Source organism: Oryza brachyantha, chromosome 3, assembly GCF_000231095.2.
Source record: "Oryza brachyantha chromosome 3, ObraRS2, whole genome shotgun sequence".
NCBI classification, from domain to species: Eukaryota; Viridiplantae; Streptophyta; class Magnoliopsida; order Poales; family Poaceae; genus Oryza; species Oryza brachyantha.
In genome coordinates, this window is record NC_023165.2 from 24129061 (window position 1) to 24151751 (window position 22691).

At 43.7% G+C, this 22691-nt stretch overlaps 1 protein-coding gene and 1 long non-coding RNA gene across 3 annotated transcripts; both read left to right on the forward strand.

Moving 5' to 3' along the window:
• The first annotated feature begins 149 nt into the window (after positions 1–149).
• LOC102720695 (COMPASS-like H3K4 histone methylase component WDR5A) lies at positions 150–7509 on the forward strand. The gene is made up of 2 exons (XM_040521805.1): positions 150–643; positions 7263–7509. The coding sequence occupies exons 1-2, from the start codon at positions 183–185 to the stop codon at positions 7507–7509; spliced, it is 708 nt and encodes a 235-aa protein (XP_040377739.1). The 5' UTR covers positions 150–182.
• Positions 7510–8462: 953 nt separating this feature from the next.
• Positions 8463–11300, forward strand: LOC102721998. Of its 2 annotated transcripts, none has more exons than XR_005811468.1 (6): positions 8463–8919; positions 9011–9368; positions 9624–9727; positions 9823–9865; positions 10349–10438; positions 10522–11300. It is a non-coding gene; the product is annotated as an uncharacterized LOC102721998 (long non-coding RNA). The 2 variants fall into 2 exon arrangements; XR_423322.3 differs by having other exon boundaries at positions 8466–8919; positions 9257–9368.
• The last annotated feature ends 11391 nt before the right edge of the window (positions 11301–22691 follow it).

A 22691-nucleotide genomic window follows, 5' to 3' on the forward strand; every position in this document is an offset into this window, starting at 1 on the left:
TCTTGTATGGGTACTGGGCTTTCATGGGCCCAATTAGCACCTCCTGTAATGGGCCGTAGGGCCCACTAAACCGCGCCGTCACGGAGAGGAGGAGGAGGAGGGAGACGTGGGATTTTCCCACTCGCCGGAATTCCAAAACCCCAAACCCTCTCCCCCTCTCCATCTCCGGTGTGGGAGCGGCAATGGCGGCGGCGGAGGACAGCCCGCGGTACGCGCTGCGCGCGACGCTGGCGGGGCACCGCCGCGAGGTGTCCGCCGTCAAGTTCTCCCTGGACGGCCGCCTCCTCGCGTCGGGGTCCGCCGACAAGCTACTCCGCGTCTGGAGCACATCCGACCTCTCCCCCTTCACGGAGCTCGCAGGGCACGGGGAGGTGGTGTCCGACTCCGACCTCGCCTTCTCCCCCGACGACCGCCTCATCGCCTCCGCCTCCGGCGACCGCACCGTCCGCATCTGGGACCTCGGCGACGGCGGCGAGCCCCACCTCATGAAGACGCTGATCGAATACACCAACTACGCCTTCTGCGTCGCCTTGAGCCCCCACGGGAACATGCTCGCCTCGGGCTCCTTCGACGTGACGGAGCGCGTGTGGGAGGTCAGGTCGGGGAGGTGCCTTCGCGTGCTTCCGGGATTCCGGCCTGTTAGATAATTCAATTCATCATAAATAATAGATTACGAATTTAAACCCTAATCAATACATGATCACCGATTAATTTAATTGCGGAAAACTAAATAAACCTACAGATGAAGCCATCTGATTCTCTTCTCTTCTTTTCTTCAATTCCGTCTTCTTTCCTTCGTCTCCGGCGAGATTAGATCGCCGGTGATCTGTTTTGAATCTCCGATCTTCGGGTCTCTAACGGCACTGTCCTGGAATCGCCGCACGAAACCCTTCCAGTGCGTCTCTGATCGGGAGAACTTGATTTCGAATTTCTGGTTGAGAGAATAAGCGACACGAGCGTCCCCGTGGGCTCCTCTTCTTTTATATAGCACTGGTGGGCCTCGAGGGCTTTTCCTAATCTGATTCTGACCCGTAACCACCGATCGCAGTTACGGCCCATAAGGGTTACGAATTTCAGAGTTAGAGATAGATTACAGATAGGATTACGGTGGTTATATCCTTTCCTAAATATCGGCTAACCGATAAATCAACCAACATTCTCCCCTTGATTTAAAGGTTAATTACGAGTCCATCATATAATACAGCTCCCTAAAGCAATGTGTCACAACAACATTTCGCATCATTGAGACCACAAGACTTATAGTTCACAATATCATATAAATAAACCCTTGATTAATTAAGCGGGTGTTGATCAAACTTAATTGCCCCGGTTTCCAGGATCTTTATTCAAGGTCATTACTCAATCCCATGTTGGCCACATGTTCTTTGAACAAGTTAGGAGATAAGCCTTTAGTTAACGGATCCGCTAGCATTGATTTAATGTTTATGTATTCAATTTTGATTGTTTGATCCTGTACTCTATCTTTCACAACATGGTATTTAATGTCAATGTGTTTGGCAGCTTCACTTGACTTGTTGTTACTCGTATAGAAAACTGCGGCCTCATTGTCGCAGTATATAGTCAGTGGTCTTTCAATGCTGTCAACCACTTGTAATCTCGGGATTAAATTTTTAAGCATACAGCATGCCCCGTTGCGTGATAACATGCCACAAATTCTGCCTGCATTGTCGACGATGCAGTCAGTGTTTGTTTAGTACTTTTCCATGAAATGGCTCCCCCCGCAAGAGTGAATATATACCCAGAAGTAGATTTCTTGGTATCTAAACACCCTGCGAAGTCAGCATCCGAATAGCCTATAACTTCAAGCTTATCAGATTTTCTGTATGTGAGCATGTAATGTTTAGTTTCTTGCAAATAATGCAATACTTTATTTACTGCCTTCCAGTGGTCCATACCTGGTTTAGACAGATATCTGCCAAGCATCCCGGTTACAAACGCCAAGTCTGGTCGCGTACAAACTTGAGCATACATTAAGCTTCCGACAGCTGAAGCATATGGTACCTTAGTTATTTATTTTTCTTCCAATTCATTTCTCGGACTTTGGAATGAACCAAACTTGTCCCCTTTCATAATTGGAGCAGGTGATGTCGAGCATTTGCTCATATTATATCTTTCCAATATTCTGGAAATATATGATTTTTTGAGATAATCCTAGCACCTCTTTGGACCTATCTCGGTGAATCTCGATACCCAAAACGCATGATGCATTACCGAGATCTTTCATATCAAATTTCGATGACAAAAATTCCTTGGTTTCTCGCAGCAGATTCTTGTCACTGCTTGCTAATAAAATGTCATCTACATAGAGTACTAGTATAATGAATTTCTCACCTTTAATTTTGCTATAAATACAGTTGTCCACCTTATTTTCCTTAAATCCGAATTTCTTGATAATTTCATCAAACTTAAGGTTCCATTGCCTTGACGGTTGTTTAAGTCCATAGATGGATCTCTTAAGTTTGCATCTTATATGACTCTTTCCTTCCACAACAAAACCTTCCGGTTGAGCCATGTAAACATTTTCATTTAAGTCGCCATTTAGAAATGCTGTTTTCACATCCATTTGATGGAGTTCTAAATCATAATGTGCCACTAGCGCCATGACAATTCTGAATGAGTCTTTCCTAGAGACAGGAGAGAATGTTTCATTGTAATCAATTCCTTCTCTCTGCGAAAAACCCTTCGCCACAAGCCTTGCTTTGAATCGTTCGATATTTCCTTTGGAGTCCAATTTAGTTTTGTAGACCCATTTGCAGCCTACTGTTTTTACTCCTTTAGGAATTTCTACTAGATCCCACACTTTATTTTGGCTCATTGATTTGAGTTCATCTTCCATGGCTTGAATCCACTTGGATGAATTTTTACTGCTTATGGCTTCTTTAAATGAGGTGGGGTCGTCTACCTTCCCAATATCTTCATCCATGTAAATTTCATAATAATCAGGGATGGCAGATCTCCTGTTCCGTTGTGATCGTCTTAATTCTTGATTTTCATTATTGACCACAGACGGTTCAGAATCAGGTTGCGGAATTTCTTCTTCATTATGTATCACAGGACTCTGTTGAGGCTCATAATTTTCATGTGTTTCAATATTTTCCTCAGCAGTAGCCGTAGCGCCAACTGTGGGAACTACAGTTTGTGTTACATTATGAAAAATAGGGATACTATTCTCTTGGATTTCTAGAGGAGAAGAAACACTCACCCGAATTTCCTCAAGATTAATTTTCCTTTCCTGTGAGCTCCCCATTTCATAGTTTTCCAAGAAGACAGCGTGTCTGGTTTCTACAAATTTAGTGACACGGTCTGGGCAGTAAAATCGATATCCTTTAGAATGTGACGGGTAACCGATAAAATGACAGCTCACAGTCTTGGGGTCTAGTTTCTTTAATTGGGGGTTGAATAATTTCGCTTCTGCATGGCAGCCCCACACTTTCAAATAATTTAATGTCGGTTTTCTTCCGGTCCACAGTTCATACGGAGTTTTCGGCACGGACTTGCTTGGAACTCTGTTTAGTATGTGTGCAGTCGTTTTTAATGCCTCAATCCATAATTTATTTGATAAGTTGGAGTGACTAAGCATGCTCCGCACCATCTCCATGAGTGTGCGATTGCGTCTTTCTGCCACTCCATTTTGTTGAGGCTCCCCAGACATGAAATATTGTGCAATAATCCCATGAATCTGAAGATATTGAGCAAATGGACTAGGACTTTGCCCAAATGGAGCATGTTTCCCATAGTACTCACCACCACGGTCTGATCTCACTATTTTAATTTTCGCGTTGTGCGGGTTTTCAACTTCTGCTTTGAATATTTTGAATTTTTCGAGAGATTCAGAACGGTCGCTTATGGGATAAATATATCCATAACGGGAGTAACCATCCGTAAATGTAATGAATGAATCAAAACCATCTACAGATGTCACTGGGAACGGTCCACAAATATCAGTGTGAATTATTTCTAGTGGACTCGTGCTCCTAGTGGCTCCTTTCTTAATTGATTTAGCAAATTTTCCTTTAACGCAATCTATGCAATGATCAGCATCAGAAAAATCTAAGGGGAGTAATAATTCTTCTTTAATGAGATGTTCGATTCTCCCCCTAGAAATGTGGCCTAAGCGACAGTGCCACAATTTTGATGAAGTCTCATTTTTATCATTGCATGCATTTATGACATTCATCACAGTATGATCCAAAGAGAGCAAGTAGAGTTTGTCTCGCACGAAGGCAAGACCAATTACTTTATTTAGATGCTTAATGTAACAAGTTCTCTTGGAAAAATAGCAGTCATATCCTGACTCTATTAGGACTCTAACTGAAATAAGATTTCTTTTAACGGAAGGAGCAACTAAGACATTTTTAAGTATTAAATTGTAGCCACTGGGAAGCTTGAGTGCGAGGTCTCCAACAGCCTCCACTTCAATCTCCGCTCCATCAGCTACTCTTAGGATATGCTCCCCCTTTCTTAGCATCTGGACGCCATTCAATCCCTGTAATGAATTAGTGACGTGCACAGTGGCACCTGAGTCAACCCACCAAGAATTCCGGGAAAACTCAACATACAGGGATTCATTAACATCGGAAATTTCATTAATTTCATTTATACCTTTACGGGCCAACCACTCCTTGAAGCGGGGCAATCCTTGTGCCAATGTCCATCACTGTCACAGAAAGTGCAGTGAGGATTCTTGAATTTTGGCCCAGCTGAAGGTTGAGCAGTTGATTGAGCAGCCTTACTCCCTCCTTGTTTCAGAGGGTGAGGTGGCTTGCCCTTTTTCTTTGATCCAGAGGCTTCTCCTTGATGGAACTTCCTCTTTCCCTTAGAGTTGACGAGGTTGAGCTAGTCAATGTGTTTCTGCCTTTTGGCCTTTTGACGCTCTTCCTCTTCCATTGCGTGGGAGATAAGCTCTGAAATGCTCCACTTTTCTCTTTGAGTATTGTAGTGAATTTTAAACGGATCATAATCAGAGTTTAGTGAGTTCAGGATGAAATGGACAAGATAGGCTTCCGAAATTTCCATGTCCATCGTTTTTTTAGTTGATGAGCCATGTGTGACATTTCCATGATGTGTTGTCGGATGCCTTTCTTTCCATCATAGACAGAAGAGCCCATTTTCATGATAAGAGTACTGGCATAGGTTTTGGTACACGCCTTGTAGTTCAATTCAATGTTTGCCAGGTACGTCTTAACATTGTCAGAGTCAGCAATCCCCCCTATAATGGAAGGAGAGATGTTGCTCTTGATGTACATTAGGGACACTCTGTTTGATTTCTCCCAAGCGGGCCACTTTTCATCGTAAGCCCACTTGAGATTGATGTATTCCTCATCATTCTCATCCATGAAGTCAGCTAATTTTGGTTCCACAGGTGGATCCTCTTTAAGTGCGAGATCATTTTCCAACAGCCCCAAATTCAGGAACATGTTGTTTTTCCATTCAGCATAATTAGCCCCATCAAGTGGCTCAATCCTTTTAAGTTGTGACAAAGCTGCAGATAACAATTTATAATATAAAACATTTGATGAAAAATAAAATAATATGTGTATAATACTTCTCCAAATCTAATCACCGTTGGGCAGAAAAGACTTAGAAAATAATAAAATAAATCCTTAATTATATCACCGTTGGGCAGAAATAATCAAGGAAGAAATAATCAAATTTAAATTGACGTGAAATCATAAATAACGTTGGTCAATAAATAACTTCACATTATAAATTCTTTCTAGCAAACTTCCCGTTGGTTCCATTTGACTAGAAATAATTTTCTGAACAATAAAATATACTTTATCAAATTTTTTTTTAGCAATTTTAAACAGCCCAAACAAGGTATAAATTGATTTCTAAAATTAAAAATAATTTAAACAAAATTAAATTAAATTTTCGGCCCATCCAATTACCGGGCCGGCCTACAAGAGGTCGGCCCGTTAGGCAGCGCGCACATAGGGGGCACGGGCCCACGCGGCCGAGTCGGCCCAAATAGCGGCGGCGGCCCAGGATTGATCACAGCCGTCCGATCGGATCGGACGGCTGAGATTCAGCAGGACATGGGCAAAAGGAGCCGGCGGCTCCAAACCCTAACCCTAGGTCGATTTTTCTCTCTCTCTCACTCCTTTCCTCTTTCTCTCTGGCGGTAGGCGACGGGATAGAAGACGGCGGCGCGGCGGTCCGGTGGGGAGGGCGCACCCCAAAGTGTGGCCCATCTCCCTCCGGCTGGGGAGGCGCGCGCGCACGGAGGCGATGGCGCCCAAGCCGGCGGCGTGATACCCGTCCGGCGTGACGGCCCGACGACGGTGGCGGCACGCGCGCGGCGGAGCCGACGCGGCCGGAGGAGGAGAGTGGAGGCGGCGGCGCCTTCGCGCTGGCGCGCGCCACGCAAGGGCCGAAGCTCGCTCGGCGGCGGCGGCGGTGGATGGCGGCTGATCCCCGGGGCAAATGGCGGCGGCACAGGCGCGCGCACAGATGCGCTAAGCCCACCCGACGGCGACGGCGACGACCTTTATTGCTCCGGTGAGCTTTCTTCGACTCAGGAAACCGAATCGAATTGATTTTTTTTTGAATGTTCGATCTAGGGTTTCAAGATTGATTGCTCGGATTGGACTCCGAAATAATAACAGTGCATGTATAACCAGTGAAATAACTAGAACCCTAATCCGATTGCAACAATCAATTAGGCCGAAAGTTGATTATATGAGACCAAGTACGAGTAGGATGGCTCTGATACCACAATGTTAGATAATTCAATTCAATCATAAATAATAGATTACGAATTTAAACCCTAATCAATACATGATCACCGATTAATTCAAATGCGGAAAACTAAATAAACCTGCAGATGAAGCCATCTGATTCTCTTCTCTTCTTTTCTTCAATTCCGTCTTCTTTCCTTCGTCTCCGGCGAGATTAGATCGCCGGTGATCTGTTTTGAATCTCCGATCTTCGGGTCTCCAACGGCACTGTCCTGGAATCGCCGCACGAAACCCTTCCAGCGCGTCTCTGATCGGGAGAACTTGATTTCGAATTTCTGGTTGAGAGAATAAGCGACACGAGCGTCCTCGTGGGCTCCTCTTCTTTTATATAGCACTGGTGGGCCTCGAGGGCTTTTCCTAATCTGATTCTGACCCGTAACCACCGATCGCAGTTACGGCCCATAAGGGTTACGAATTTCAGAGTTAGAGATAGATTACGGATAGGATTACGGTGGTTATATCTTTTCCTAAATATCGGCTAACCGATAAATCAACGAACACGGCCCACTCTGAGGCCGTCACCGCCGTCCACTTCAACCACGACGGGTCCATGATTGTGTCCGGGAGCTACGACGGCCTCTGCCGCATCAAGACTCTCATCGACGACGAGAGCCCGCCGGTGTCCTTCGCCAAGTTCTCGCCCAACGGGAAGTTCGTGCTTGCGGCCACTCTTGATAGCAAGCTGGTGAGTTGTTCAAAAACGTTCCCTCAACTTGCAGCACGTGTGAAAAATGCATGTGTTATGTGAATATACTCGCTCTATGCTTGGTTAGAATGTGAAACTTAAAATTAGTAACTGTCCTAGGCTGCGTTCCTTTGGAGGTGAGGTGGTTAGTTATCCGACACGAAAAACATAGTAATAGATTAATATATGATTAATTAATTATTAATTTTTTAAAAATATAAATAGATTAGTATGATTTTTAAAACAATTTTCGTATAGAAAATTTTCACAAAAAATATACAGTTTAGCAGTTCGGGAAGCATACGTATGAAAAAAGAGAGGGTTAGCTATCTAACCAGGGTGGCCAAACACGGCCCTAGGAGTCATACGGATGCAGGATGCTTTCAGGAGAGGATAGTGCAAAGTTGATAGTAGAAATTTATGAATCTTGAGCCAATCTATTCTTTTATAAGTTGTGGTCAAGATTTATGTTGATACTAGCTAAATATACGTGCTTTGCAAAGGATAAAAACGTATTATATTATTTCTAGAATAAATAGAAAAAAATTTATGAAATATGTGATTATCTTTTTTATATAGAAATTATCCATATCAATTTGATTTTACGTGGATATCCATCTAGATTTGATTGATTTTTAATATTATAAAATTAATGGGGTAAATTGTAAAAATACAATGAAAATAGGTGGTGGTAGCAGATTTACTGCCACCACCACCAGAGACTTTTATAGTAGTAAAGATGTTTAATTTTATGCAATTCACTGGTCTTGATGTGAGAATTAAGGGATGGTTTATGTTTAGCAGCAAAAAAATAATTTGTGCACTCGTTCATCTACCTATAGTGCACCAACGAGACCAACGGCTGATATCATTCATTCGGCTCTCCTCACTCCGAACACCTGAGAACCGCATCGTCGCCCAGCTCGCACCCGGCTCTCCCCGAACCCTAGCCGCCACCGCCCTCCCGTGCCGCCCCCGCCGCCATGCCGTCCCGTTGCCGCCCTTCCTCCGCTGCCGCCCTCCCTTCGCCGCGCCGCGCCACCTTCCCGTCCCTCCGTCGCCGCCATCCCCTCCCCCTGTCGCCTCCCTTCGCCGTCGCCCTCCCGTCACGCCACGGCCTCCTCTACGCCCTTCCTCCGCTGCCGCCCTTCCTTCGCCGCGCCACGCCACCATCCCGTCCCTCCGCCGCCAGCTGCCGCCTCCTCCACTACGCCCTTTCTCCGCTGCCGCCCTCCAGTCCCACCGTCACCGTCGCCGCCGTCCTACCAACCGCCGGTTCTCGGGACGCTCGCCGTGGTGCTCCCCGCGGAGGACCCCGCGCTCTGGGAGGACGGCACCGGGGACGCCGACCTCCGCGATGTGCTTCTCTTCCTCTACATCCAGTCGTACAAGCGCCTCGTCCCACGCGTGCACAAGGAGTCGACCGCGGCCGCCGACGTGTGCCCATCCACCTCCGCGCTCTCCCCCATCCAGGTTTGAAATTTTTTGATGGGAGATTAGCATTCGAATCTTGTGGTGAATCTGATATATTCCATGGAAATGTATTTCCTTCTTGTTGTGATAGTTATGCTCTGGTGATGGAATATATGATGGACATGGACAATACCAATTGTTTCCTCTGTAGTACTTCTGATAAATATTTCTTGGGCCTCAGTTTGAATTGAAAATTCAAAAGGGAAAGCAGTGATATAAAGTAATTTGGCAGTGAATCAGTAAAGGGAAAATCTTTTGGATGGTGGATGCAGACGGTTTTTCGTCATTAGTTGAAATATTGTCAGTATGAATACTCATTTTGGATCATTTCTTATAGGATCTGACGAGGGCATCTATGCTTGGATTGCGGCAAACTATGCTCTTGGCATGCTTGGAGGGATCCACACTAAACCATCGGAATAATTGATCTTGGGGGCACCTCAGCACAGGTTCTCTAATGAAGACAGATGATGTCTTTCCTTTCCTTTGATTTTGAGTAATGAATCCTCTTTAGACCACAATCCATGTTAATATGATAGTGCTAATGAAATTAATATGTTATTTAATCTGAAAAGAGTCACTTACCTGATATGGTGTTATGTAGAATCACACTCTTACTTTTGAATATCAATGTCAGGGCGATGCTTGATACTCGATCAAAAAAGGAAATTTTCTGCCCATCTAATTGCTGCTTATTGTTCCAGCTAACATTTGTTTCTGATGAAGTACATCCGCCAGAACAGGAAATTTTACTTTTGGTGAAACAACATATACTCTTTATAGCAACAGCTTTCTAAACTTTGGTCAAGTGAGTTATTTGTATCCATAGAATCCTCCACTTATGGATACCTTCTAATATGATACAAGAGGTTGACCATATGATTCTATCATTTTCTTTTGCAGAATGCAGCACAAGAATCCTTCTGTGAAATACTGAGGTCAAAAGGTATTCTTTTACTTATTATTTTGATGTAAAGGATACCAATAATCTAGACATTTACAGAGTGCAGAGGTTCTTTGATGCTGCTGAAAAAAAGGAAATAGTATGAATGAATCTTCCCCTTTTTTGTTAATCCCTAAAAGCATATTACGTGGTTAATTAGTTGCTTACAGATTTCTTCTTTTACTTTTGCTGCTTGTTGCTTCAGAGTATTATGAAAGTGAGCTGAAGAAAACTTTGCTCAATCATTAGCTAAAAAATCAAAATGGTATGATGAAAAGAAACAGATTGTAATGGGTTAATAGCAGGCTATCCTTGAATTGTTCGACATCAATAAAGATGGAGATTCCTTACCTTCATATCTTCTGTAGCCTGAATATTTTGTTAGAGTTTTGTTTTTCTTTGTTCTGACTGAGGAAGCTCCATTTAGCAGGCTTTGATAGAATTTAGTGCCACTTTAACTTCTGATAATTGATATCCTAATTGCAGAAGAGTGCTGGTATCAATGATGCCAACTTGGACCAACTTTTGTACCAGAGCACCGTGGACATTTGTTAGCAACTGAAATTTACATCAAAGGTCCTCTACTCTACGTCTTTGATTTCCTTGTACATGTTTTCCATTTCTTAGGGCAGCTATTAACCCATATAATTCTGTGCCAGTTCTTTGGACTGAAGCAATCTTCATCACTGTCGGATTTTGTGCTTGCTGGAGAGAAATTATGCAGCAAGGACTTGTCTACTCTTAGACAAAAATATCCTAATCAGTCAGATGATGATTTTTCATGATATTGCTTCTCGTCAGCATATATTGTAGCTCTGCTGCACGACAGTCTTGGTGTACCGCTGGATGACAAGAGGAAAGTATCAGGGCACATCAATCTTCCTAGCTGAAATTTACTTTTCAGTAGTCTTATATGCTTACCTACTTTTAAATGCTTTTATATTTGCAGGATTGAGTATTCAAATCAGGTCGGAGACACTCAGGTTGAATGGGCCCTAGGGGTTTTCATTTCAAACATAAAAGACAAAATCTGAGAGTCACCAGGGACAGGTAGATCAGCCCGTAAAAGTAGATCATTGCTTGCTGTACTGTTGGGGGTGTTTCTTTTAGGTGGATCACTTTGGTTGGCAAGACGGAGGAAGCTCAAGACGAAGATCATATATGACTTAGAGAAAGGTTGATACATAATCACACGCGTCAGCTGATGCTGACCATTGTGCAGAGGAATCATATATACACAACAGGAATAGATTGGTATTCTGTGTACCATAATGTACAAGTTCAATTCTTTGCATTCTTGCTCCTTGTTAAGGGCTGGGTGGCAGCCGTAGAGGAGCCATGAAGGATAGCTACGTGTATGTACAGAAGCACCTGCAGAACATTTTCTCATGTATTTATTCTATTTATTTGATGATGGAATAACCATAGCTTTGGGTCATGTATTTATTCTATTTATTCTATAAAGAAGTTCATTATCTTACCTCTCTAAATTATATTTTTCAACTTTTTAGTAGTTAGTTTCATTGTTTATACCATTAAATAGCTATCATAAAAATTAGAAAAACTTTCATCCTTCATCTATCAAAGAACACATGTGTTACTATGAAAGAAACTTGTGTATTTAGTAAGTCATAGTGGTGTCACTGTTGTGCTCTTTATGATTTATGACATAGCATGTTTTTCACGTAGATGCCCACCGCGACGACAGCTGATGGGGCATTCTAAGCTTTGCGAGTAGCTGTAAGGAATGCCATGATTATTTAATTGAGCAACATGGCACGATTATGGTAATATTGTCAGTACAAAATAATATTTTGATTAACAGGTGCTAGAAAATCACATTTTATTTGTTTGAGTATTTATTTTCTGTTTTGATTTCCACAGTTATATTTATGTTACTATCAATGAAATATAGTGCTAAATTTTCTAATTGATATGGATGGTGGTCAGTATAACCGGTCTGTTCCAGGATTTTTTTTATTGAGATAGTCAAAGTGATACTATTTAATATTTCTTGCAGAAGTGTTAGATGATTGGATGAATAGCTGCCCAGAAAATTGCCTGCAACAATATGTTTATAAGCATCATTTGGCTTGGCTTCATTTTGGTTTGTGTTTTATCTGCTCCATTAAGATTTCAGTGAAGGAGTAGCACGATCAACGAAATTTTGATTATATCACATCATTCTTCAATTGAAAATACAAAAAATATACCGACCTTAAGAATTATAAAAAAATACTTATGCGATAGTTTCATCTGGTAATAATTCTTCACTCAATGGCCTTGTTGGCAAAAAAAAAAAAAAGAGTTGTAGGTTAGCTGCTACACTATGTTATATTCTACTATATTTAGCTACATATTCTATAAATCTAGGTAGTTTGTCAGTATGTTTTGTTCTCATAAGCTCTTTGTCGGTTGTTATTTGCAGGTCTACCTGTTCGAGTTGGACACCCTGCATGTCCAATGGAAGCACAATGGCATAAGGTCAAGGACGAAAAGATGCTTAGATGCTGCTCTTTAACGGACCTACTCTGCAATGATTTTTTTTTGTCTGTGATGTAATTGGCTTTTGAATTGTTTGTTGCTATGCACATTTTTATTGTTTCTAAAGTTGTGCAACAATGTTTATGAATCCTACTCTTAATATATGGGTTAATAGCTAAATACTCGTGTTTTGCTACAGATTTTATGATGTGTTATATGTAGATATCAATCTATGTTTAACTGGTTTTTAATATCAAGAAACTTGAGGGCTAATTTGTAAATCTATAGTGATGGTGATGGTGGTGACAGATTTTTACGAGTATAGATAACTTGAACTTAGCATGCGGCCTTCTGGTTGTGAATAAGTGTGTGTTCTGGAAAAAAATTCATGTGCTCATCGGTCCATAGGCACGTTGTTTTGATGTTTTTAATTGTTTTTCCAAGATCGATACTTCTATATCAAATTATTTTTCGATGGGTCTGTTATACAGTAGTGAGCAAGCAGGAAGTTATAGGCTACTATCATTCCCTTTTCACATGAAAAATTGATGTTATTTACAAAATTAGGAATAGTTAGCTGTGGTGTGAATTTTAAATATCACCGTAGCGTTAGCACGTGTATGTAACTAGTTTGGATGGTAGCTTGATGTATTATGTGTGCTAGGATATATTACGTTAATTGTTTTGTTTTATATTACTAGTTAAATGTCCGTGCTTTGCAATGGAATAATATTTGATAAGAAAATAAATAGCTCAAAGCTCATATTATTTCCATTATTTCCAGTATACCAACGATAAAGAAGCTTTATAAATAATAAGTAAAATATGTAACAAAGAATAACAATAAATATTTCACATCCATAAGTATTGCTATTTAATAATAAGCTCAACATTGATGAAATATCACTTTGTTAGTCACAAAGTTTTTAGTTAGTTTATTTGTTTGTATTTTTGTTGGTTCCCAATTTTTTTTTCATGTTATTGCTTCCTTTGTGAGCCGTAGAACTATTGCAACTAAGAAGCTTGGAACCTTCAGAGGTGGAGGTTGAGAGCAATGGACTTCGGCCGTGTTCTTGCCCCCAATAAGTTAACTTATCTCTTTCGTTTTCTACGTGTATGTTTTCCAAACTGCTAAACAGTGTATTTTTTTAAAAATTTTTTATAGAAAAGTTGTTTTAAAAAATCTTATTAATATATTTTATATTTTTTAATAATTAATTAATCATGTAGTAATATATTATTACGTTTTCCGTGCTAGAGTAAGTTAACTTACCGCACTCAAAACGAACCCGATATTCGTCGTCTCTTTAGTTTATTTAATCTTATATGCATAAATGAGGCAATTGTTCCTACCTAATCTTATCGTTCTTAATCTCCATGCAGCTCGTCCCCAAGGGCGTCATCAAGGACGACCGCACCGTCCGCTCGATCTCCACCTTGCTCCGCAGCATGCCGGGCCTCGACGTGCTCACGTTGTCCCTTGGCGGCCCCAGAAACCCAAGCCATACTACCTCAGCGTCGACTCCGACGAGGACGACCTCGCCACCGTCGTCGTGACTGTCCCCGGCAGCGCGCACAAGCCGCGCCGGGCCGCTGTCGCCGCCACACCGTCGTCCTCGTCTTCGCCGCGAACAACACCGCCCTCGCCACCGTCATCGTGCCCTTTCTCGGCGGCCCTGGCAGCACCAGCAACTCCACCCGCAACGCAGCGGCCGCTGTCGCTGCCTCACTGTTTGGGGCTTTGGGCGCCGTGCATGTGGGCCTATACATGGCCATATGGGCCGCCCGGCACGACACGGCACGGGCACGATAGGCACGACTTGCCAACCGTGCCGTGCCGTACTTAGCAGCAAGCCTAGACATGACACAGAAAGGGTTTAAGTGTATCGTGCCAGTACGTTTGGCCCGCCGTGCCGTGCCGGCCCGGTTACATAAAAAATCAACAATACAATCAAAATTCACTCATTCAATATTTCAGTCATAGAAACCAGATTTGACAAACACAATCACAGAAATTACAGAAACCAGAATTCATACTCAAACCAGAAACTAGACAATACTTCAGAAGTCAAAATAATCAGAATTCAACTCAGACAGACAGGCAGTCAACCAAAGAACAAAATTATCAGTTTATCAGGCTATCAGCCAAACCAGACGATCTCAACTCAAGCAAATAACAAAATTATCACTTATCAGGCAGTGGCACATGCACTCAGCCATTCAGGTAGTCACAAACTCACAATTCACAGTCACAAGTCACAGGCAAACAATCACAAAATATATCAAATAGAGTTGTTCGTGCAATGGCTGCCTCATTAAAAACCTATCTAGGTAAAAACTCACGCCTCGTGAGAAAACCCTAGATAGGAAAAAAGAGTGTAGCCCAGCTCAAGTTTATAATTTTCCATACAATAGTTAAAATGTTTAATTTATTATAGAACATTATTACAAGCTCATTCAGTCTCATTATCAAGAAATAATTCACCGAAGGAAACTTCAAGTTCCTTGTCCTCAACGGTGTGTTGTTGCTTGTCATTAGCTAGCTCCCAATCCTTCATACAAGATATCATCTCTACCATGTCTGAGGTCAAGCATCGTCGTCGATTCTCCAAAATCTTGCCAGAAAGACTAAAAGTAGACTCGAAAGAAATTGTTGAAGCAGACACTGTTAGTATATCTTTAGCTAAGAGAGCAAGAACTAGATATGTAAGCTTGTGGTCCTGCCACCAGTTCAATATATCAAAATCATCGTCGTTGTACTGATTGATTGTGTCACTGTCAAGGTACAACGACAGCTCAGTGGCACTAATATGTGAACCAGCACTTGATGCCTGCAGCAAAGCAGTAGCAGAACCCCTCGTAAATACAGAGGGTGATAGAGGCACAAGTCCAACACCAAGAGTTACAGAACCAACACCTAAAGAATTTTCCCCAAAGACCATACCCCAGTTGGTCCTCCTCTTACCAGGACCAGATGGTGCAACAGGAGGTCTTTGCAATCTAACTGAACCAAACTTATTATTGTACTTTTCAAACATAGTATTGAGTTCAGCTCTAATTTGAGTTGAGTATGCAGAGTAATCAGTACCAGTTAGTGAAGATAAAACCCTGAGAACATTATGAAAACCTTTCATTTTACCTCTAGGGTCTAGGATAAATACAAAGGCATATAATGCAAGTATGTTTCTCCAATACTTAAGAAATTTAGTTTTCATAGGAACAACAGAATGTCTAAGTAAATCATCATTCCCATATGCATGCAAATGTCGTGCTATTGAAAGAAGTTGATGAATCATAAATGGAGATGTAGCATAATAAACACCAGAAATAACTACAGTAGCATCATAAAAAACCTCAATAAATTCTAGAATCTTTTCAGCAACATACCAATGTGAGTCAGTTAGAAGTAAATTCTCATTAGGAGCTCTTGGGTAGTGATTGTCAATGAACACGCCAAATAAGCTCGTATAAGGGACCAAATGCTTAAGTATGAGATAGGTAGAATTCCATCTAACCTCCATGTCAAGACCAAACTTACGAGGCCGAACCCCCACAACAATGCAATAACTTTTAAATCCAGCAACCTCAAGTTAGAAGAGTTCAAGAAAGAGATGGCAGTCCTAAAAGCCTCAAGATAAGGCTTCAACCTTTTCAAACCGGACTTAACAATCAAATTTATAATATGGCAAGCACATCGTTGATGCATAAACATGTTACCAATATAACCATTAATGCTAGGTGTCAGCTTATCCATAGCAGTGGTATTAGATGATGCATTGTCTAGGGTATCAGAGAACACCTTATCCTTTAAACCATACTCATGTAGAACAAGAATAACACGTTCAGCAATGTTTTGACCAGTGTGAGACTCATTAATGAGCCTAAGAGCAAGAAGCCTTTTCTCTAAGCACCAATTAGAGTTAACAAAGTGAGCAACCACACTAATATAGTCCTCCTTAGCATTCCCATACCAAATATCAGAAGTTATAGCAATAGAGCACACGCTAGTCTATAATACATTCATAAGCTTAGCACGACAAGTATTGAAAAGCTTAACAAAATCTCTAGTGCTTGTTTGCCTAGAAACAACAGTAAATCTAGGATTATTGCAATTCTAATATAGTCTTGAAAAGCAACAGATAAACCAAAAGAAAGGGGTAGATCAGTACATGCAATTAGCCTACACATTTCAGTATGAGCAACATCATGATCATACTCCCAATGACGAACAGTGCCATCAGGGTTATATTGCAGAAGAGATCGATGCATGTTCTTACGACCAGCCTTAAGTTTGCAAGCTTTAGCATGTCTTTTAAGATGATCAGTACCCCCAGTTGATTTAGCAGACAAAATAGTTTTGCAAATATGACACTTAGCATACTTTACCTCCATACCTTGCTCGATTTGCTTGATCTTTTCGAAGTCGTTCCACACCTCGGATTGGCACATTCTGGTTCGCTTGCGGCCAGTCGCTGACGATGCGGCGGCTTCACCGGCGCCATCTGCTTCATCGGCACCGGTGGCGCCACCAGCGCCAACACCCCCATCAACATGGCTATCGAACACCTCGACGTCGTCCTCATCATCCCCCCGTTCCCCCAACAACCTTAGCTCATCGTTGATGGTCATCGGGTCACCACCGTCCGACATGTCGAGGTTGCCCTCCGGTTCCTCGACGGCACGCGCTGCACTCGCCAGGCACTCCGAGAAGCACCGGCCAACAACCTAGAAGAAATTAGAAAATTAGGGTTAGGGTTAGGGTTAGGAGACCCGAGAGCTACGAGAAAGGGAGAGGGAGAGCTCACCTACGCTGCCGGAGCACTGGAGTTGTCGAGATTGAGGGGTACAAGAGCCGAATCGATGGCTTTGCTCACTCCAGCTGAGTGCCGACCGATGAAGCCGTGCGTGGTGGCGTCATGTCGAGGTTCGGTGGCGACGGCCAATGGGTCACAAGAGGAGTCAGGCTGCCGGAGCCAGAGATGATGAGGGAGCGGGAGGATGTGAGGGCTAGAGCCGCTAGATGGCAGCGGCGACAGGAAGATGTCACACCCGGAGTTTAATCCTAAGCCTAATTCGTAAAAGAAATTCGTAAATGATAATTGGCTTAATTAACTCAGAAAAATCTCTCTAAAAGAAACTAATTTAACTAAATCAAGGTTCGCAAATCGATTAACAGGATTTAAACTCAAATTGAAGAATATAAATTTTTTCCTAAAAAGTTAATTTAAAATCCGGTAAAAGTGGGGCTTTCCTTTTTCCCTCATTTTTCTTTCTTTTTTCCCTTCCTTCTCAAATTGGGCCGAAGTCCAATTTTCCTCCTTTCTTCTTCTTTTTCCTTTTCTTTTTCCTCTTCTCCTCCCGGGCCGGCCCAGCCGAGCTGGCCCAGCCTCCTTCCTCCTCCGGCCGGCCCAGCCGAGCTAGCCCATCCCCTCTCCCCGCGCACGCGTCCTCCTTCCTCCGCCTGGGCCGCCGGCCCAGCATCTTGCCTCCGTCCGCTCACCCGCGCTCGCGTAGTCTACCGCCACCTTCCTTCTTCCTCGCGCCACTGACAGGCGGGGCTCGCCTGTCAGCGACCGGCCCGGGTGCTGACCAAGTCCGCCTCCGCCCCGACTTCGCCGCGCCGCCGCGTCGTGGCTGAACCCGCCGTCGCCCTTCCCGCGTCGTGGCCGGTACGGTCTCCACCGGCCGTCCCCGCCCTAGCCGGCGCCATCTCCCCAATAAAATCATGCACCCCACGCGCCATCGCCGCCTTTCCCCACCCGCTCGAACCGCCACCGCGCCGTTCCCTCACTATCGCCGTTCGATCTCACTGTCGGACGCCGTTCGTCGGCGCGGAACCGCGTCACCACCTCCGCCTCGTCCTCGCCGACTCGCTGCGCCTGCTCCCGCCCCCGGTAACCCCTCGTCGTCCCCTCTTACCCTCCCTTTTCCTCTCCGCGCGTCGCCGCCAAGACGGCCGCCGCTGCCGCGCGCGTGTGCGCTCCGGTCGCCGTCGCCCCTCCTCACGCCGTCCCCCTTGCCTCGCCATCGTCGACGCGACACCGCCGCTGCTGGTGCGTCGACGTGCCTGTAGCACGCCGTTGCAGTCGTCCTCCCCGAGCCGACGTCACCCTCCTCTCGGCGCGGCCGCCATCTCCGCCTCCGGCCGTCGGCCATCGGTCGCGCCGTTGATCCACCGTTCGCCGCCGCCGTCGACCGTCTGCTGCCCTCTGTCGCTCACCGGACCGGCCGCCGCCTTCCTCTCCGTCGTCGGCCGAGCCGTTCCCCCCTCTCTGTTTTGTGCCTCTGCCAGCCGGGCCCCACATGTTAGCTGGAGCCGCCCTCTCTCCCTCTCTCCTCCCCCTCGGGCCCGCGTGTCGGCCTCTCCCTTCCTCCCTCCTCCCACCGATAGGTGTCCCCCACCTGTCGGCGCCTACTCTCTCCTCGCTGACGTCAGCAACCCTATTAATTGCGCAATAATTGATTTAGGACTTTTCTGTTTTGTTAAAAACCCAGAAAACTTCTAAAATTCATAACTAATTCATCTAGTATCTGTTTAGGTCCATTCAAATTTTATTAAATTCATAAAATTGTCAAGAATCCACTAAAAATACTTTCTTTTACTGTTTCAGTAGAGTTTATGCCTGTTTTATTTATTTTTGTGCTTTGTCGCTTAGATTCGGACCCCGCCGAAGCGCCGGTTTATTTCGAGATCGTCGCAGAAGTTCCCCAGGGGTCAGAGCAAGGCAAGTGGCACTCATCTTTGATCATATTGAACCTATTATTGCAAATTCCCCACTTTATTTATTCAAATATGCATTGTTTCAATTAAAAGTATTTACTGAATTTATTTTTCGGGTAATCCTTATTATTATGCCGTTGTTTATCAAAATTTATTCATGCTAGACCAGGGGTAACTTGATTAGAGTTAGGCCTAGGTTGATGCTTAGCCATGCTTAGAACAAGTAGCACATGGGATCACACCTTAATCATTACTAGTCTGAATAGTTGTTAATGATGATTTAATACCCAGTTCGGGTTAATGCCAACTAAAATATTGCTTATGGTGGGTTGTGGGTGCATGGTTTTGCGAGTCGCACCCATGACAATTAAGAACCGGTTCGCAGGAAACCCTGGAAGTTATTTCCGTGCTAACCACAAGCCGAGTATGGGCAAGGTGGGATCTGGAGTGTAATTGCGAACTAGTCGACGTACCCGGGCAAGGGTGAGCGTGATGGAGTATGGATGGGAGTCGTGGTGCTTCCAGATTTGCCTAGGCACAAGAGGGGGCTGCACGACTTGGTGTAAAGGAGGGGACGAAACCTGAAGTGTGGTGCGATTGAATAGGGAGGGTTATACAACGGGTCCTATCATAGCTCCCTTTCCGGTATGCCATGGTGGTATGTCGGCGCACTCTCAAGTGTAGTGAGACTATGTCTTGTGGGTACCGTAGTACACCTCTGATCAGAGTAAATCTATTCGAATAGCCGTGCCCACGGTTAAGGGCGAGCTGCCAGCTTCACTGTGATTAGTTAAACCTTTTAATGACCTAGGTGAACTGGCTTTCATTTGGGACTACTGCAACGTGGTGTAACGTTGAGTAGTGGTTGGGTATGTCGCAACGTGGTGTAACGTTGGACGGTGTTGTGGTATTTTACAACTATTGTTTAATTATTCTCTTATTGACCTAGTTACCTTTATTCAGTTTAATCTCTATTATTTATTTAAATGTTGTTTTATCGCAACTAACCCTAGCATGTCCTTGATGACCTTTATGCATCATTTACTCCTCTCTTTTCCGTGCTGCTTGTTGAGTACGGTGGTCTGTACTCAGCCTTGCTAATTTCCCCCTCCAGAGCTAGAAGTTGAGTCCGATGAAGGTGACTCTCAGGAGTGAGCTGGTCTGCCGTCGAAGCGTTGCCTGTGGACTGGAGCCATACCCGCTGGAGCTAATCTACCCTACTCAACGTGTAATTTCTAGGAACGATGGTTATGTAATCAACATTGTCTTTTTGTGTACCCTGGCTGGTCCTGGATAGGGATTTTAATACACAATTAAGTTCAAAAATTCGTGTGAGGAATTTCTGGGCGTGACAGAAGAGAAAGCCAAGAAGAGGCGAGATGAGAGGAGACGACAAGCAATGAAGCAAATGCGAGGTGGGGGACGAGGCCAGGGTTAGGGTTGCCGATTCGGCACCCCCCTTTTATACGGCAGCGGATGGCCTCTCTCCCTCTCCAACGGGCCTCCTCCCCTCCCAGGCCAGCTGCCAGCCTATCCGACCGTTGAAGCAGGCCATATCGGGCCATGCTCGTGCTGGCCCAACGTGCTGGAGTTACGGCCCAAGCACGGCACACCCCCTCAGGTCAGGCCGGCACGGACACGAATTGTATTGGGCCGGGCCGTGTTCGGGTCGTGCTTTAGCGGGTTGTGCTCGTGCTTTCAATAAGACCGGCCCATGTGGCCATCTATATGCAGGCCTCTCGCCTTCTCCTGGCTCCTGAGTCCTAATCGCAATACAGCATGCGGCATGCAAATGCAGCAATCCCTGCACTTCCGTGGCATGCAGATGTGGATGCATGCAGGGGTGGGGCCTCTCGCCCCCGCCTCAGGGCCAGCCGGCCTTGTGTTTTATTTTTTGGTTTTTTTCGGCAACATGCCCTTTTTTTAGGCGTAGTGTGCGGTTGGTTTTTTGTGTCATTCTTTTTCCAGGAGGACACGCATCGCACATACGATAAGTGGAAGAAGGACGACTTCACTTTTAAGTAGTAGAGATGTCTAGGTTCCTTTTAGTAAGATACAGAAAATGTTAAATGCTTAAATGAATTAATTTGAAGAGTTTGTCTGTACCTAGGGTTTCTACCGATTTAGTCATGTTTTCAGCACACCCATAACAACAAGAAATGAATTAATGAATGATTTTTGATGAATGATTTTTGTTTTGCCATCTATCAGGATGATGCAACCAGTAATTCTGATTTTCTTTCTAGGATACATACATTAGAAATCCAACCCTTTTTTTCTTTGTTGAGTTTGATTTAGGAATGGTTACTTCTGAAAGGCAGTCCATGCTAATTAGGTCTAGAGAAGTGAAGCATTAGATTAGATCTAGCACCTCGTCATCTCTCTAAAGTGCTTCTAGCTTTAGTAGACCCTAAGCACCCTAAGAGCATCTCCAAGAGAATGAACTCTCACTTGCTATACTTAAATTTAGCAATTTTACACAAAAAAAATACCCTCTAAGAGAATGACTATTTGATTTGCCATATCATTTGAATGGTTAAACTTGAGTCCTCAATGGCCAAATCTAGCAACTCATTCCCCTACTAACACAATTGTTATCCGTGGGTCTCACGTGGGTGGAACCCTTTTGTCATCCTCCCCTTGCCAGGATTTGGAGAGTGGGAACGAATAGTCTCTTGGAGATGCTATATGAATTCGAGTTGCCAAAACTAAAGTGAATGACTAAATTTTGATTTAGACTCTTGGAGATGCTCTAAGCGAGAAGTTCGTGGAGACTGAAGCTGCCGCCATGGTTGAACTCTCACAGAGCCATCCTAATTCTTCACAGGCAATTAGAGCACCAAATTAGGAGGGGATTAAACACAGAGTCTATCTATTTAGCGGACGTTCGTGCGGAAGGTTTCTGCGTGAACGCTCGTTATTTTCTCGGGCTTGTTCGTCGCTGATGGCGTCGGCTAGTATAATCAACACATGTGAAATGAAAAAAATTATTTGTAAATGATTAATTGAGTATTAACTTTTACATTCTTGAAAAATAGATTAATTTGATTTTTTTACAACTTTCATATATATATATATATATATATATATAGGAAAATTAGATCATTCTATCATGTGTATATCATGTGTAGCTACTCCCTTATCTAAAGTGCAGAAACACTTTGATAACTGTTTCTGCTCCCACCCAACATAAAATATAAATACTGTTAAATCTCATATGAATGATACAACTATATGTATAGAGTTTGTATTTTCTGTTAGAAGAGAGTAGAAATATATATGGATGTGTTTTGCACCTTAGACGTGGAGAGAATAACTACACCTGGTAGTAGGATCTATATATATATATATAATACCGTTTAGTAGTTTAGAAAACGTACGCATAGAAAGAAGAGAACAAAGTTTCTCTCACACCTTTGTTGTGATCCAGCCCCTCATCTGTCAGTGCCAGTGAGAACGGTTGCCCGCTTCAAAGTGCTTTCTGGGCCGCACAAGCCAATCTTAGACTCTGAGGCCATTCACATCTCTCTGTGCTACATAAATGAAACCACTTCAACGACCACTTCTACAGCGAAAACCACTTTGAATGGGACCCACACCTACTTTTGCATTTTAACCCTCTTA

What these genes read in the sequence shown, in the direction of transcription:
- LOC102720695 (XM_040521805.1), top strand. Translation starts at nt 183, where the DNA reads ATGGCGGCGGCGGAGGACAGCCCGCGGTACGCGCTGCGCGCGACGCTG. An exon ending in CCGGGATTCCGGCCTGTTAG is followed by an intron (nt 644 to 7,262) that starts ATAATTCAATTC and finishes ATCAACGAACAC; the next exon opens with GGCCCACTCTGAGGCCGTCA.